The sequence below is a fragment of the Malaya genurostris genome, chromosome 1 (genome assembly GCF_030247185.1).
Source record: "Malaya genurostris strain Urasoe2022 chromosome 1, Malgen_1.1, whole genome shotgun sequence".
Taxonomy (NCBI): Eukaryota; Metazoa; Arthropoda; class Insecta; order Diptera; family Culicidae; genus Malaya; species Malaya genurostris.
Window position 1 is genome coordinate 153,877,954 of NC_080570.1, and position 18,872 is coordinate 153,896,825.

The 18,872-nt window shown below is 35.8% G+C and overlaps 1 protein-coding gene across 4 annotated transcripts in view; it reads left to right on the top strand.

The window, feature by feature from the left end:
• LOC131426253 (all trans-polyprenyl-diphosphate synthase PDSS1) overlaps positions 1-18,872 on the top strand; it is a 228,721-nt gene that overhangs the window by 180,832 nt on the left and 29,017 nt on the right. For all 4 annotated transcript variants that reach the window (XM_058588844.1, XM_058588843.1, XM_058588845.1 and 1 more), the window contains exon 6: positions 6,883-6,972. In XM_058588844.1, coding sequence (XP_058444827.1) covers positions 6,883-6,972 — 90 coding nt within the window. The remainder of the gene's footprint in view (positions 1-6,882; positions 6,973-18,872) is intronic.

The following is an 18,872-nucleotide window of genomic DNA, read 5'->3' on the forward strand; positions in this document are numbered from 1 at the left end:
CTAAAAATTTAGAAATTGTTGCAATTTCCGAAAAAAAAAATTTTAAATTATTTCTAAATCGATTAGGATTTCGATTTAGGAATAATTTAAATCCAAAATTTCCTGGAATGTTATAAATCCTGCCATATATAACAAATATTACTGATATCATAAAATCTTTAAAAATTTATCATGGAAACTATCCGCTCATTTTATAAAAACTTTGGAAATGTTTGGAGATCTTGAAATAATTTTTTAATTTTTTTTTTATTCAATATTATAATACAATTTTTAGGCACACTGCTTAAGCTCTAAGATGCCAAGGGTATTTACTAATCTTAATTACGACTAACTTCAAACTAGAATAGTATCATTATGTAATGTAGTATCGGGGTAGTGGATTCTCGACAATTCTGCTTTCAGCAGGCGAGGTGAATTGAATATTGGATGAGGGTCTTCCAAATGGCGAATATCCATGTTGGCCGCATCCTTCGGTCCGTGATAATTTTTTAATTGTTTAACGCCATTCGAAATCATTCAAATTTTTTCTGAAAACAACAATCCATAATCCATACTAAAACTGGCTGAACATCCAACAGACATCGGAATTACGGTGGCTTATCAAATTTTCTGGAAAAGTACAAAAAAGTTCTGATTATTAGAACAAATACATGCAAAAAACGATGAGCGGGTCATTTTGTCGAAAGGGATGGTTTGGCAGAATTTTTTATTTTGACTGAAAAATATCGTATATTTGTAGCATAAGAAAAAAAACACCTCAAATATGATGAAACCACCATACCAAAGATGTTATATTGTGATGTATTTGACTCCCTTAAACTAGAAATACTGATTAACTGCAAGTCTCCGAAATATCTTGTATGGTTTGACAATTTCTATTTAATTTTTTTGCTTCAATTTCCGGAACAACAGACATTTCTGATATGTTTGATGATCACGTATCTTTTCAAACACCGGAAATCCAGAAAACTTGAACTGGCTGACCCGGATGATCTGTCAAATCGTAAAAGCCCAAGTCCCCAGGTAATCCGAAGTAAACAACAGCCGCGTAATGGCATCGAAAAACTATCTGTCGACGCCTGATTAGGATCCATCGGTAGGCCTTAACCCGTAAAGATCAATCACCAATATTCAAACGCCACAAGAAGTAAATTGATGTCATCCGTTGTTCAACATTTCAATCCGGGTCGTGTTAGCTATGAGGAAAACCACTGTCGGATTTACAAATGACCACTTAACTCTTCATCGCACGCCACCAATCGAACGGTGCGCGCTCGGGTTCGAACAACGTGATCGAGACTGCCTCTGCTCCGACGGTGTCCGGTCACAACCATCGTAACGCACTGCGAGCGAACACTGGGAACTTGGTGCGACGAATCGTTTCTCTTTCTCCTGAACTGATTGTGGAACTGAGCAACAGCCTATCTCTATGGCCCAGGTACCATATCATTGAGTGGAATAATTTATGGATAGCCCCTGGACGTTCGCAGCGAGGTAGAGAACGGAGAGTTCGATCAAATCGTGACCACCATGGCATGGAAGGCATGTAATTTAAGAAGGCGCTTTGTATGCCTCAAGTGTCTTCGAACAACCAGAATATGCGGATTAGCTGCGGCCCCGTTTCACCACTACTTTGTTGGATAAAACTTTGGTATGTCTGCAGGGAGACAAGGTAACCCTTTCACGGCCGGCGTTTATCTAGTTTCTATATTTTTCCGGAACCATGTTGGAATATGTCTGGGAAGTTAGTACATCCTGATCGGATCAAGACTTTGGAGAAACCAACCTTTCATTGTTACCATGGTTACGAATGGGTTGGTGGTTGCCAGATTGACGACCTTGGAAGCAGGAACGAAGCAGGCGGCTAGCTAAGCTCTCCATCCTACTACTCAGCTAGGAAAGAGCCAAAGATAATTACCTACACACATACCCCTTGCGGTAAATACCGCAACCGGGTGCATGGAAAGCGATCGCCGTCTTCGGCTAACGGCGTTTTCGCTTTTGTTTTCCATCGAAAGGGAAAGGGTAACAGCGATCATCTGCCATTAACTCTGGGTTAAGTAGATGATTACAGTGTTTGAAAAAAAAAACAGCGCAGCGTATGGTTGAAAGCACGATCAGATGCTTGTAACAAAAATTGAAAACAAACAGAAAATCCCGATTGATTGTTTCCCGAAGTCCAAAATGCTTCGAATCCAATCGAAAACAAACCGTGAATCCAAGTGTGGTTTTGACGTTGGACTACGTTTTTGTTTCCTTTATGAGTGGTTTCTCCGCGGAAACGATTTTTTAAATTTAACTATTTAGTTTTATTGAGCTCAAACTTTGCAAACGAGTACTTCTTGACTAGATAACATAAATCGTCAATTTCGACTCTAACCTTACTTTTGAGAAGGGCCAAATCCTCAATCCTCCGTTCCCTCGAAATTTTTAGAAACAAAACTATTAAAAAAACACGGTAATCGGTAACTATTATAGCTGTATGTAAAAAGTGTATAGTGTAGAGAAAAAAAACAATTATTTTTGAACATTTAGGGGTTTTTTGTTACAAAGAAACCGGTTTGAGCGAAAAGCACGCAGTTCTTTTCCATTTTTTTCGCGTTTCGCCTTCGGCTCATCAGTGCTTAAAGCAGTTCAAATTGAACCACTATAGTTTACACTATTTTTATTTAACTTAGAAAATGAATTGAAAAAATCGATTATCTCAAAAAGAAACGCTCCAAATAAATAAATAAATAAATAAGTGATACACTGAGGTTTTTTTTACCACTGTTTTTATTGGTTTTTTACGCGGATTTCCAAAGTTATCTGGTTTTCTTGGAAATTTATTTAAAAAAATTCTTTGATTTTGCGGTTTTTATACGCGAATTTCCAAAGTTTCGCGACCTCCATGTATGTTGTAGCTCAAAATAGAAGAAGTTTATTTTGGGACTCTAGATCAAGATGGATAAATAATGGACAAAAAAAGTAATAGCCTTTTAAAATAGGTGCATATTTTAACATTGTTGAATTTTGTTTCTTTTTCGATAATTTTTACCCAATTTCAAAAATATTGTAATTTTAGAATTAAATAAACTAAAACAGATTTTTCGGTAGTATCCGGATATTTTGAATTTATTCAAATGAGAAGCTGGAAGAACTTTATTGTAAGTTTCTATACAATGTTAGATAATCTCATTCGTTACTGATTTCTTATTATTGTACAGTACCTACATTTATTTCAGTATCAACAAAATTTGAAGATGTCCTAACTTCTATAGCACCTCATCACCAATAAACTAAACAGCCCTTTTCAGGGCATCCATAATTTTTAAAGAATAATTTTTGGAAGTATATTTCGCATATCTGATGTGTAAATTTGTAACGCACAAAAACTGATGCATAAACATTGGAAACAAAAATGAACAGCGATCTAGACGATAGTTTTGTAGTTCTACCTCAACAGTTCGGACAAACCCAAAGAACTCGTCGCACGGATCAATATTTAAATAACAGAGTAGGGGAGACCGGGGCTAGTTGGCCGAGTTTTCGTTTCGGAATTTCTGTACTTATTCTGGTTAGACTTCTTGATAAACGGTTTACGCTGTCTTGAACATATATCTTTTGAGCACATCTGTGAATTTTTCATAACTCTAGAAAAATCAGGTAAAAGTTATCAGGGAAGTTATTAACAATTAAATGCGGAGAAAAAAATCGGCTTACTAACCCCAGGCCCAGGGTAGGTTGGCCGAGTATAATGAAAAAATGTAAAACACATCAAATGCGTCAATGGAAGACGTTCATTAGTGGAAGCAACTCAGATCAAGAAATAAAAGAACACTGGAATCCATCATTTTTCAGGGTTTTGCATGCCCTTTTCAGTGGTGCAATGTATTTGGAGCTCGAATGATAATTGATTCGCGTTACGCATATTAATGTTCAAAAAACCTAAATTTACTCAAAAGTGCCGAAAAAAGAACAAACGGGTTTCTGCCCAAACGACGACACAAAAACACCTGAAATTACGCCGGTACACGGGTGGCCTAATACTTCACCAAAATCACAATAGATGTCGCCTTTGCGCATAGTAGCCTTTTCATAAAAGCCACTCGGCCAACTAGACCCGGTCACCCCTAGAATATTTGGAAAAGTATTTTTTATAAAGTAAAATGGTTGAGAAAGCTGGGATTTTTTTGAAACCGTTTAAAATCATTCATTTTGGGGGCATTGATTACTTTCAAGTACGTCTTAGATTTTAATATTTTAGTAGAATTTTGAAGCAATGCAATTTAAATCTTTAATTAATTTTATTAGGGTATTTATGTAGTAAAAAACAAATTTCTACGCGGATAAAAATCGACTGCTGTTATCGTGATTAAAAAATCATGAAATGTGTCCTTCAGATGATTTCATGGGCAAAACGATTCACATCTTGAACAATGATTCCTCTTCCATGAAAAATTTCATGATATAAATCATTTTGAATAGTAGGGCTGATGATACCGGATTTTTAACCGTGTAATGAGTTATAAGAAAAATGTTGGAAAAATTACGAAAAAAAAAAAATTGGAAAGATTTATTTAAAAAAAAAAAGGTTTCTTTTTTTATTCAATTATAGATGTTTGGACCTTACGGTCATTCGCCTCTTCAAACAGCAAAAAACATTTTGAGCTTATGTTGGGAATCGAATCCATCGGAATCGGTACGAACATGACTTTTTTTTGTAAATAATAGGTGTTACGAAGTTTAACATGCGCTACTTCTGTGTATTTCAAAGATTTTACCAACCGTTACATGAGTTACTTTTTGTAAGTAATAGGTGTTACGAAGCATTAGATTCGTTACTTTTGTGTATTTTAAAGGTGTTACGAAGTGTTACATGCGTTACTTTTTAGTAAATGATAGGCGTTACGTAGCGTTACTTATTTTGGAATAAGTAAGCTTTACGAAGCGTTACATGCGTTACGTTTTATGAATGATAGGCGTTATGTAGCGTTACATGCGTTACTTTTTGGAAAAAAGTAAATATATCGAAGACTTACATGCGTTACTGTCTTTGTAAGTCATAGGCGTTATGAAACATTGCACGCGTTACTTTTTTTCTAAAGAACAGGCGTTACGGAGCATTACATGCGTTACATTTTTGTAAGAACAAGATATAACGAAGTGTTACTGGTGCTACTTTTTTTTGTAAGAAAAAGGTGTTACGATGCGTTATATGCGTTACTCTTTTGTAAGTCATATTTGTGTTATTTTTCTGAGTCAGATGTTATGGAACGTTACATGTTTTACTTTTTGAAAATTTTCTAAGTCATAGGTGAAATATGCTTTAGTCTGGGATGTTACCAAACGTTAAAATATTTCTTTTTGTAAGTAATAATAGTAATCATTACGAATCGTAACATGTGTTACCTTTGTGTGTGATACTAGAAATTGAAATCGTTGCTTTTTGTATATATTAGATGTTACGAAGTGTTACATGCGACACTTTTTTGTGAGAAGAAATTGTTATGAAGCGTTACATGCGTCACTTTTTTGTATGAAATAATTGTTACGAATCGTTACAAGCGTTACTTTTTTGTAAGTAATAGGCGTTACGATGTGTTACATGTGCAGCTTTTTTGTTAGACATAGGACACTTGCATTTCTTTATCCGACAAAGCATTACGTGCGCTATTGTTTGTGTCATAGGTGTTACGAAGCGTTACATATGTTACTTTTTTGTTAGTCTTAGGGACCAGGAAGCATTACATACGTTACCTTTTTGTAAGTTTTAAGTGTTACAAAGCGATATAAGAATTTCGTTTTTTAAATCGAATTGAACAGTTCGAAGGTAAAGTACTTGTTTTTTTGCACTGATTTTCATGTGTAACAAACCTCGTTTAAGATGAAATAAAATATGTAACTGAGAGTTTATCGACGGTCTCGTATTTTTCGTTAAACTTGATCCATCAATGAACAGTAGTACGTTTTTTCCCCATAGTTACGATTTTTCCCGCTAAGATGAAATACCGGAATATCCAAAACAGAATTCAGTATTCGCCGACATTGTCGCCGTCCTTGAGCAACCACTAGCAGCGGGAGTCCTTCGTGAACCTGCTGCTGCAAGCAAAAACAAAACCAAAAAAAAAAAACAGCAAAGCTTTTACGCACCTTCAAACAAATGCAGTAGCTGCTGAGGCACGTCCATTACATTGCACCGTGGTTTTACTTTTCAATGAATGGAGCAATAAATTTACTTTCTTCTGGCCATCAACCATCCATAAAAACAACAACCAACGTTAACGCACTTTACTGTCGCCTCCATATGCAGTACGCGGTTTTCGTTACCGGTATGTCATTTGCATGTGGTTGCCGTCCATTGCCCGGGGAAACAGGACCGGTCAGCTGGGTGGAGGGTGGGGTGTTCTTCGCCAAGACGACGATGATCCGGTGGTGGGTGAAGGTGTCACATATTTATGCATCGAACGCAGCGTGATCAGCACTTTCCGATGGTGCGGGCGCGATAATTGTGGCTAATTAAAATGAAATACGCACCATAGCCGGCACAGTGCCGTTCGATCCGTTCCTTCCAGGCAGGGGCTGGCATTGCGGTCGGCAAAAGAAAGGAAGATAATCAGTCCCGATGGTGACCATTAAATGCTACCCCGACCCGAAAGCGGATTCAGTTTGCACTGTTTTGCACTGGTCTGTTCGATCGAATGAGGTTACGCATATTGAAACCAGCGAATATATTAATTGCAACTTAAATTGGACCGGCGGGGACTCCGATAGCGTCCCGGTTTGGTGTTTGTGTGATAATTGCGGATTACAACATGCGTAGGGTATTTCTATTGCGCTCATCCGATACATTTCAATGCGTAGATCATTTAGTCTAATCACCTTTTTCTCTTTTATTTTCAGGTGACGCAAGCAGGAGACTATGTTCTAGCCGTTGCCTCGATGCTGCTGGCCCGCCTTAAACACGACGAAGTCACACACATCCTCAGTCAGGTGAGTACGGATAATGGCTTTCATGCAAGATCTTCATTGCATTCAAGTTTAGTCACACTGAGCAAAAATTCTTGAATTGGTTCAATTATGCTGCTCATACCTATCAAAGATACTCATACTTTAGTTTAGTTTATGAGTTTATTCTAATTATCGTAAAATCACTAGATCCAGTCATATCTGGACGGTCGTGAAATATCTTTTAAAAAATCATGGACAACCCTGATGACTTTTTACTTCCAAAGATACACGTTTTGATTTCAAACAACTACAAAAAAATAATATTTGATAGCGAAAATATTTTTGTCTCGCTAATTTCCCGTTTCGGATCACTGTGCAATGGTTACTTAGAGCCGGTGTAGAATTTTTTGTGGGCCTTACCATTTCTAATGATTCAGTTTAACGAAACTAGCAGTGCCATGTACGTTCAATTTTTTCCTCAGTATAAATTTTACGTTAACGAAATTACACTCCGTATTTCATTTCTTAATAACTTTTCCCCTGTTTGAGTATTTTTTTAATTCTTTCACGAAACGAATGAAAGAAGGTGTAAGATCGTTGCTAATATCAGACCGCCATCTACGTCAAGACAGTGGAACTACACCCGGCATCATACAAATGGTGCTTCGGTCAATGGCAAATATGAGGGTCCGTTGACGTTGAGGTTTGACGAAAAGTGACAACCTACAAAAAAAGTATTATACTATTGATGTTCACAAAATCAGTCAAGTTTCCAAATCAAAATACTGAAAAACTTCCATATCGCGTCCTACACCGGGAAAAATTGACTTTAAAACTTTAAAATCAATTCATAAAAAAAAACATTTTATTTTGATAAAAAAATTGTGCAGTGTCTTCATTTTATAAACCAAACTGAAAGTCATTATACCTTGGGACAAAGTTTCATTGAATTCGAAAGTGGTGTTACAAAAAAAGATTTTGTAACTTGACTTTAAATTCGGAAAACCAATTCGAATAAACGAATTTTGCACAAAATCGTATTAGGAGTTTGCAGCATATATTTTTTTTTACCACAAAAAGCCACTTTGCTCCTTCATTTTTTCCAATTATTTTTTCAAAAGGACAAAATATTTTTCAAATTTCTTCCAATTAAATAGAGTAGAAAAATGACAAATTCTACAAAAACTGGTTATGCTGGGGATGTTCTCAAAATAAGTCTAATTTTCGAAAAAATAAACTGCTAAAACTACTAATTGAATTTTACACTAAAAAAAAATTTCTTAAATCTTTAAAATTTGAAATCAATTTACAAAAAAAGTGTCATTCTTTATTTGGATGAAATTTTGTCTCAACATAGATGATTACATTCCCTACTAATCTTCCATATAAAAAAGTTTTTCTAACAAAAACTTTATCGTATCCAGCACTGATACTTTCTGCAAATATCGGGCAACTAGCAACAGGGTATTCGATGAAATTTTATCACAAACTGAGATTCATTGGGGTTATGGGTGATTAGGACTTTCAGTCTAGTTGAGTTTTTAGTAAAAAAACGTGTTTAATCCACCTAGCAGTGAGATGATACCTTTTTTTACCAATCTGCATGTGTTTTTTGCATGAATAGTCTTCGGTGTTTAAGTTTTCATGACATTATTTTAATGACCGTCGTTTTAAGCGACAGTTTGAGATTTTAATCACTCATTACTCTGTTATGTCGAAACTGCAAATCGGATCGAATTTAGTGTGATAATCGATTAAAGATGCCATGATATGTAAGTTCCACTTTAGAGTTTACGGTAATTTAAGGTACTTCCAGAGCCGGTATTCAGGAACTAGCATAACCCAAACCGATTCGTATGGCCATATGACGAATAAATTACAACAGTTTTGAGTCCAACTTTGAAGCTCAATCCCATCTTCTATATCGGTTTGAATTTTAAAAATTCATCATCATGTAATTCGAGAACCGGAAGTCATAATTGGATAAAATTAATTAATTTTTGTATGTATGTATAAAATTAATTAATTTTGTATATAAGTTTTTTGTTTCTGATATTTGATTAGGCTTTTTTTGAGAAAACGATTGAGCTTTGAGAAACGATTTTATACTGGAACCGGAATTCTAAAATCGGTATGGCCGAAGTCAGATAAATTCACCTGAATAGCTGTATAGTTTACATTTGTTTCAAAATATTTAAAAATCAGTGAAGACATCTTTGAGAAATCATAGCACGAATTAAATTTTTAGGTGCCTTCTGAATCGACAAAAAGTTAATTTTTTTTTATCGGCTATCCAAATCTGCTAACCCGATAAACCTGATTAATTTATGTGGAATAGACATTTTTATACCAATCACCCTGTATCCCCGAAACCGGATGTTGGATCTGGCTGAAGAGCAAAATGTTTTATAAAATCTTGAAACTTTTCATTTGAATCTTAGATGATTCTTAGAATTCATTTGAATCTTAGATCGATTCAGCCATCTACGAGTAGAATGAGTTACACAATTTTGATTTCGTTTCACATATGATCCTGTAGTTCCGGAACCAGAGGTCGGAACCAAACATAATTCAGGAACTTTGTTTGGGAGCATACGACTTTTCGTATGAATCTGAATTTGTAGAAAAGAAATTTTCCGAGAAAATTGAGTGAAATTATTTGTCACACACGCATTTGCTGATCTCGACGAACTGATTCGAATGGTATATGGATGTTATGTTCTTCCAGCATTTATTGCTGTAAGTAGTTTAAAAAAATATAATTAAAAAAAAATCATCTGGTTTATATATGTCATATTCGAACGATTATGTTGCCAAAAACGAGCCGTGCTAAAATCGGTCCGAGGCTAAATGTCATGGAAAAGGATGCTGTACACAGTCTTTTTGGTACTTAGAAACAATTGAATGTAACAGAATAAAAAATCGTGTTTTCCGTTGCTCCCAAGCATTGCTTTGTCATACAGCGCTCAAAACTCCTACTGCTGGAATAGGGGTAAAAGTCGTTTACACAAAAATTTCGATATCTCCGTTAAAAATGGACGGATTTTAACAATCTATGGCTTGTTGGATAGGTATTATCGTGCGAAATCTAAATCTGAAAACATATTCTGTTTTCAAGGTCAATTGTGACAGATACTGTCAAAAAACTGAAAATTTTGACATAAAACTTCGTATAACTCAAAAAGTAAACATCCGATCTCAAAACCATTCAATAGCGTTTTGGGTGACGGGGAGACCTTTCATTTGAGACTAGTTTGATCAAAATCGGCCCAGCCATCTCTGAGATCTCGACCTCTTAGTTGACAACACACATACAGACACACACACATACACACACACACAGACATTTGCTCAGTTCGTCGAGCTGAATCGATTGGTATATGTCATTCGGCCCTCCGGGCCTCGGAAAAATTTTCGAAAGTTTGAGCGAATTCTATACCTATTTTTTATATATATAAAAAAAGGTAAAACACTAGATGAAAAACACAATGGACAAGAAATAGTTTTTGTTTGAAAAACTGTTTTTTCTTTGAATTTGTCCATCTTGAAATGTGTGAACGGTTTGTAGGGCAGGTAATCACAAATCTTGGGACAAAAGATTAAAAAAGTTTTTTCCTGTAAATCCATTTTAAATTTTTAAAATCAATTTTTTCAATGTTGGACTGTCCAGTATTTTTTATTAAAAAATTTAACTGATTTTGTGAAAATCATTGATATAACATTTTTTTATAGGATTTATCATTTTCGACAATAACTCTTTGAAAAAAAAATGGTTAAAAATGTTAAGCTCTCTCCAAAAGACAGCCTGGATAAATTTTGAAAAAATAAAGTATGCAAAGTGCCTTTTTGACACAAAGTGGACATGTACAGAAAGTTTCTTTCAAATCAGAGAGGGTGCTGCCAACATTGGTTCCGGTTGGCGTGGAGAAATTCGTCATATGCACCGATTTTTACAAATTTAAATTCAAATGAAAGATCTTAAGACACCATAGAAAATTCCTGAATTTCATATTGATTCGACTCACCGTTCCGGAATTTTAGAATGCTTAGTGTTAAAAATTCCAATGTAATATTTAATCGTACTAAAAACTTGTAGAGTTGGAGTTTATGGTCACACGAACTTTGATTATACTGGTTCCGGAAATACCTGTCAATAGTGGAACTGTTTCATTTTGTAGATTGTTGATGCAATTCAAAGAAAATTATTTTCAGGGTAATTCCACATTTTGATTTAAGAGAATATGAGAAAAGGCCTCATTACACCACTAGGTGGATTAAAACAGGCTGAACCGAGAACGGCATTCTTCATGATTCTTCTAGAATTATTGTAACTGTTTTTCATTACTGGTCCCGACGGTGGAGACACACAGTCACTACCAATGAGAGAGTCATGGGAGGTTATTGGTTCGCAGATCGCGCCTTCGTTGAGTGATTCGTGGTCGCTGATGCTGTTTCTGTTGTTCATGTTTTTTTTTCATTTTTTCAATGTTCGGCTGTGGTTTTCTTGTTTATGATTTTTTCTATTTTTTGTGAGGCAATTTTTAAATAAGTCTAATTTAAATAAGTAAAAAAAATGACACCTTCTCAGATTTCTCTTCAAACTTTTCTTATTTCATGACTTTTTAGAAACTGTAGAAGATTAGTCGAAGATCGTCGATCTGGCATCTGTTGAATATTGATATTAGAAGATTGACTAGTTTTTGATGAAAAAAAAAAACAATCAAAACTTTCGAATGGTAGCTTATATTGTAAACTTAGTCGTGTTGATGAGGAAAATGAACGTACATGGCACTACTAGTTTCGTTCAACTAAATCATTGTGCGCGAGAATTGGCTTGAAAACTCTTCGGAAGACGATTTTCTCGAAAAACTGCTCGCGAAAAAGTTAGAATAAAAAAAGGGAATTAGCTTGACAACTCTTCGGACAATTTTCTCGAAAAACTGCTGGCAACAAAGTTAGAACAAAATAAGTGACTTTTTGACAGCCACCGTACCGAAAAATGGATGTAACTCGATCAAATGAAGAGTTAGAAAGGCGGCTTCTTCAGCAAAGTTGCTCGAAATAAAGCTCACTACAATGTATCCGTGAAATACAATAATTTTTTAAATTTAATTAAGAAAGTTTGATTCCAAAAATGAACAACCCTAATGACTTTTTATAGCCGAAAATGCACCATTCGATTTCAAACAACTTTTGGGAAGACACCAACTACGAGAGAAATAATATTTGATAGTGAAAATATTTTCCTCTCGTAATTTCACGTCTAGGACCACTGTGCAATGGTTATTTAAGGCCGGTGTAGAAGAATTTAGATTGCAGATAGCATTGAATTAAATTTTGCGTAGCCCTTGCTAGTATTGATTAACAACTGTGTTAAACTGTGATCAACTAATTTTTGTAAGTGACTGGCAAACTGTAGCTCTTCTTCAAGCATTTTCTCCACACACGTCCACCATTCCGGTTATTTTATATGCGATATTTTCATGTTTGACATTTTTTACGTTGTTATCCGAATCCATCAGTTTTTAATTGGTGCTGATGAAGAAATTGAACGTACATGGCACTACTAGTTTCGTTCAACTGAATATTTGGTACTTTGTTTTGCGTCGAGGTGCATTTTTCCGTTTCAGAAAAGCTTCATTTCATGCATCAAATAAGTCAATCTCGATTATCTTTCGTCGTAGAACTGCTAGTGCCGGTGCTTTCTATTTGTTAGGTTTGCCTCTCTCGAGAGATCATCTTATTGGTCATATTGCTCTTTGAAATTTTTGCTCCATCATGACCAAATCGAACGAGACTTTAAAGAGTCTAGTTTTGTAAACCCGAATATTCACTGTCACACACACTGTATCATTAAAACATTTTTGCTCTTTTAATTAAGATAATTTCGGACACTAATTTGGAATGATTTTTGACACCAATTTATTCAGATTGATTCGAATAGTTCACAAAAGCAGGCTTTAGCGTGTATTTCACATGTTCGGCAACATTTCTCAGATCAAGCGTATCACCTATAATATATTTAAACGTGATAATCGATCAAAATCTGAGAAAAATATACGAATAGAAAAAAAATTGTTTGTCCATTACGTCACTTGTACGATTATATTTCCGAATCTTGATATGTCAGCCAAGAGATCTTCGAATTCGACCCACATCCCAATTTGAATCTCGAACGAGTCTAAAATTATTGTTACCGGCTAATCCATATCCAAGAAAGTTGAGTGGTAATTAGTTTTGACGTTTATGTCACTTATGCCATTATATCACCGGAGCCATAAGCGACAGACTTTGTTAAAAATCGCTTCAGCCATCTTCGAGAAAAATGACCGATAAACAAATGGATTTTGTCGATTACGTGACTTATGCCATTATATATCCAGAATAAAATGTGACGGCATATTGATCTTTAAACTTTATAAATGACCAATTACCTTAGCTTCAAAACGAGCCTAAGTTTGTTGAAATCGGTTCAGCAATCTTCGAGAAAAATTAGCTGTAAGGAAAAAAGTCCGTTTTGTCGGTTACGTCCTTTATACTGTTATATCTCCATATTTAAAAGTCGCAGCCATTTGAGCTTTGAACTTGACCAATGTCACAATAGTAGCTTTCGAACGTGCCTAAGTTTATTGAAATTGGTTCAGTCACCACCGAGAAAATTGAGCAGTAAGATAAAAGTGGGTTTTGTCGGTTACGTCAGTTATGTCATTATATATCCGAAACCAAACGTGACAGCCATTTAATCTTCGAACTTGATCAAAGTTTGTAAGAATAGTAGCTTTAAAACAATGCTAAGTGTATTGGAATCGGTTTAGCCAGCTCTGAGGAAATCGGGCGGTAAGAAAATAACGCGTTTTGTCGGTTAGGTCACTTATGCCATTATAAATTCCAAATATGAAGTGACAGCCTATTGATCTTCAAACTTGATAAATGAACCAATGAGCCTATGTTCGGCTCCGTTCGAGAGTCATTTTTTCCAGCTATTCTATCACCTTTCTTTAGAGAAAGGCAAAAAAGAGCTAAGGACTACGATCCATCGATATTTTCAGGGAGCTGCATGAGATAGGATGTCGTGAGCACCATGCCAGCCACCTTACGTCTATTCAATTTACAGTAAGCAATTTACCATATGACAACTACTTCTAAAGTAAATTGCTCAGTACCAATTTCTCACTTCTACTTATTTTAGGTGAATTCAAATCAGTTTTTTAAGCTTCCTGGGCAATATTCTACGAAAGAATAGAATCTGTACTAACTTCCATGGAAAGGTCAAACGGTCCCATTGCTCTAAACCAGTGGAGTATTAGAAATTTAGTTTATTTTAAACTTATTAATAGTGTTGCAATTCCTTATTAATTGTTCCAATAAGTGCTCATTTAAGTTATTTCAGGCAGACCCTCGGTAAAATATCTATGGTATGGTATAATCTATGGCATCGATACAATTTTGTGCGTGGAGAACCGGTCCGTGCAAAATCGAAAGCCAAGCTTCTCGTCTGAATGTAGCTCTTGGACTTTGGCGGTTTTTTTACGCACCCACCTCCGAATGGCATCAGAAAGAAGCCTACGGCAGGACTGGATCAAGACCATTAGACCTTAAATCAAGTCTCAACTCCGAGCATCTGAATAAGGTAGAAGATAAATAATCATGCTAGAATAACAGCACTCCTGAAACACCTGCCGCAAAGGTGCGAAAGTTTTGAGCTGCAAATGTTAGGTACTTCCCCAACGAGATTAAAAAAACGCCGGCTTAGATTGGGACCGCAGTCTGAACAGATCAAACCGAATCGTATGGCAAGACACTGCTTCACCGGTCACGGTGAAGGGTGACTTTTTCCCACCACCTGAGAGTACTCCGAGAGCATCATCGATTCATATGGAGAGTGGAAATCGTGATCGAGGTTAAAGCTTAAACGATTGGGACTGTACGTTTCGTGGATGCTGGCAGATGAACCTCACACGGGCTTCTGAGGCCTTAATTTTCTGCGTACCTCGCTGTCTTGTAATAGTTTTTGACTCTCACATTTATTTAAAATAATATATTCGGAAAAAAACATCTCTCATACAAGTTAGTGCAGTACAAATTCCCATTACCATTTCTACATGGAATGCGTTGCAAATCCTTGGCTACACAGATTCAAAGGCCTTTTCGGCAACTATAGCATCATTAATGTGCTTTGAAAATATATGATACCAAAGACGGCTGCTGATAGTCGTCGATTTCAATTGAAAGGCACTGTCAACTAGAATGATCTCGAACGCCGTTGCTTTGGACTGTGATTCGACAAGAAATACCCTAAAAAAAAGTCATGTCTAAGGTCACCAACCACTGTTGAATTTATGAACAAATGATAATAGCAACAACAACATCGGAATGAATCGGCGAACATCTGTGAGCCCAACGATCGTTTGTTCCAAGAATAGCGCATACTCCTGGACATGATTTCACTGATTCGTTATTATCGCCTTCTGTTTCGTCTCTCTCCTTCGTACGTACGCGTACGTGTAACGGAACCTGTTGTAAAACCCATTTTCAAGGTAATCCGGTATAAGTGACTTCGGTTGCCGCGCCACATTTTCTTCTGCGAAACAAGTGCCCCGATCCTATCCCGAACGTAAACAAGAAAATCTTAATCCGGTCCGTTCTCGATATTTGCGCAATGTACGATCTTTTTTTTCAGTTTTAACATTCTATCATTGACGGCAGTTAACATTTAGTCATTCTGTTTGATGATCATCCTCGGATTGGCAGCCTAGTGGAAACCATCTGGCCGAAATATTATCGATTGGCATCGTAGTAACCTTGGTCCGGGGATGGCCGCTCACTTTATGACGTACTTACTTTCGCGAAAACGCACACGGTTTAACGTTTTCGCTCGGATGGATGCACGGGAAACCGAAGGATGCTGACAACAAAAAAAAAACGAATTCAACATTGCAATCCCAATTTTGGGTACGATTGTTGTTTTCTTGAAATAACCGGTTCGACTGAGCGTTTATTTTTATTTTTTTTGGTACTCGATGTCACTGCCGAAGTAGATTGGTTCGACAAAGTACAATCAATTGCAGTAGGCTGTGTACTTTGATCAAAGACATTTTTAAGGGAAGCCATTCACAGGGGGTTTGAAGTTAGATTGTCCACAGGTTAGATTCACAACCCGACAGTTTATAGAATATTTAAAAAAGTTAAAACTCGATGTAAACATTTCAAATGAGTATACAAGCCAATGACGGTTTCTCTTTGTAATTATCTAGTACTGGTAGCAAAATCAACTTTTTGGGTGTCATTCTATGCAAATAGTTAGGAAGTAACAGTGAAAGTTAAAGAAATTATTAATAGAACACGGAAAGACCGAAATTAGCATTTTGGCGAAAAAATTAGTTGATTTTCTGATTTTAGTTAGTTATTTTTTGAGACAACTAAAAAAATCTTACTTTTGCTAATTTAGATTTTTTAATTCTAATTCTCTTAATAATAATAAAATATTTGTTGAAATGGCTATTTTTTTTAGTTGAATTCACCAATTAAACGTGCTGTCATTTCTTAGCTAAGGCACGCTTCATATCCATTCAACTAATTTTTTAGTTGAATTAGAGAAATAAAACGTTGTTTTCAACCAACATAAATGGTTGAATTGGTTTTTGCAATTAGCAGCTATATGGCGCTCGTTAACACTGTAATGACTACAAGCCACTAGATGGCACACTACTACCGAAAAAAATTTCAGTCGCGGTTATCTTTTCTATATTTGCAGGTATAAATACGATGTTGTATTGGAGAAAAAGACATAAGCGAAACATAAACTTCGTTTTGAAAAATTTTACTTCTAAATCGCTGCTTTCTTCATTCGACTTCGCGAAATCGACTCTCTCACTGAAAACTTTGAGCACTCGGAAAACAAAAACTGAATACAAGTAGTACACCGGACGGCGTAGCTCGGAATGAGAAGATACAAAAAAACATCATTTGACGTGTAAAATTAGAGTGCAACATTCGAAACTCACTTCACTGTTTCGCGTAAAAACATTACTACCCACAATCGCTTCAACTGCGCACAAATTCTGAATAAATACACTTTCCACTAACAGTTTACGTCATTTTTACATATCGGTTCAGAAATTTATATAGGGATATATCGTAACACATGCGAAAAACATCTAAACAATTTGCGAGCAGTTTCAACAAGACTGTCCCTTTTAGCTTTTTAATGGATTGTTTTGCTTTGACACTGCTGTCCTTCAGTGATGACGGTGATAGATAAATAGAATCAAAGTTTCTGATTTTAATAACGAAATTAGTTGTCAATGAGAAGTTCGTGTTGGATTGAAATATTGCTGGTTTGTGTCCAGAATATTCGCCAACTAAACACATTCTCTAAAAATAAGAGTTTTTTTCAGCACAGTAAACTCTAAATTTTAACTAATTTTATAGTTATTTTGGAAATTTTGTTGTTAAGATCAACTAATTCAAAAACAGTAATACGAATTAGGCGCAGAGCTAATTTCGGTCGTTCCGTGAAGTAAAAGTAAAAAAAGGGAATCTGTCATTGGCTTTTAGGTCGACTTGAAATGTTAACGTCGGACTAATAGTGCTACCCATTTAAGGTGTTTTTTTCAGTTCAAAGTTTTGTTTTAGTTGGTAAATCTGTGCGTACAGTAAACTATGTCCGCGATGATCGTAGCTCTTGCCAGCCGTGAAGTTCGCATTGTAATATGAGCTTCAGCATTTAAAAATCATCGAGGGTTAACACATCACTCAATTAGTCGTGTGACTGACTCACAGATGGCGACGCTATCATTGTAACATTTATGAAGTATCAACTTTCAATAGACTATGTGTGGATTGCTTTTCTCATATAACATATGTTTTCTTCTTCAAAAATCTTTTCTTCGAATATTGAATATGAACAAAGAAGTTTGTTTGGACATACATTAGCATAAACTTTTCAATTTTAAACAGTTTCGATATGGAACACATCTTTATTTTCTAACAGATCGGCTGAGAAGTTCGTATCGTTTCTATGAGAGGGCGCCACTAGAATTAAATCCATACCATTTTCAGTTAGTACCAACCTTCAAAAGATACGTGTATAAATTTGACAGCTGTCTGATTATTAGTTTGTGAGATATTGCATTTTAAGTGAAGCTACTTTTGTTATTGTGAAAAAAATGGAAAAAAAGGAATTTTGTGTGTTGATGAAACACTACTTTTTGATGAAAAAAAGTGCCGCCGATACCAAAATGATTTTCAATGATCGTAAAGTGAAGTTGATCGAGATAGCTGACACCCTAAAGATATCAAAGGAACGTGTTGGACATATTATTCACGAATATTTGGATATGAGAAAGCTTTGTGCAAAATGGGTGCCGCGTGAGCTCACAATCGATCAGAAATAACAACGAAAAACCATGCTGAAGTTGAACGAATTGGGCTTCGAATTGCTCCCTCATCCACCGTATTCTCCAGATTTGGCCCCCAGTGACTTTTCCTGTTCTCAGACCTCATAAGAATGCTCGCTGGTAAAAAAATTAGAAGCAATGAAGAGGTAATCGCTGAAACAGCAAGACAAAAAATGCCATAAAACGATTTGAAGCTTTAACTGGTATGCTTTGATCTTGTGTCATGCAAGATCGGATGAAATTCCATGTTATGTCGTTTCGCCTGAGAAATGATAACTACCCCAGGGTAAATTTTGAGTGCATAAGATTAATTTCTAATTTATATAAGATGAACTCGATTGATGATGAGATAAAGTTTATCGCTTCAACCAAAATCGCAGCAGGATAGTAATAGTAGAGAAACGCTATAAAAATAACTGCTTGCATACAAAACTGAATGCAAGCTTGGCGAAGAGAAGCTTAAATATCGATATCCGTATCGCAATCATGTAAACATATAATTGCATACATTTGGGCTATTGATGTAATTTCGTCGGCTACAAA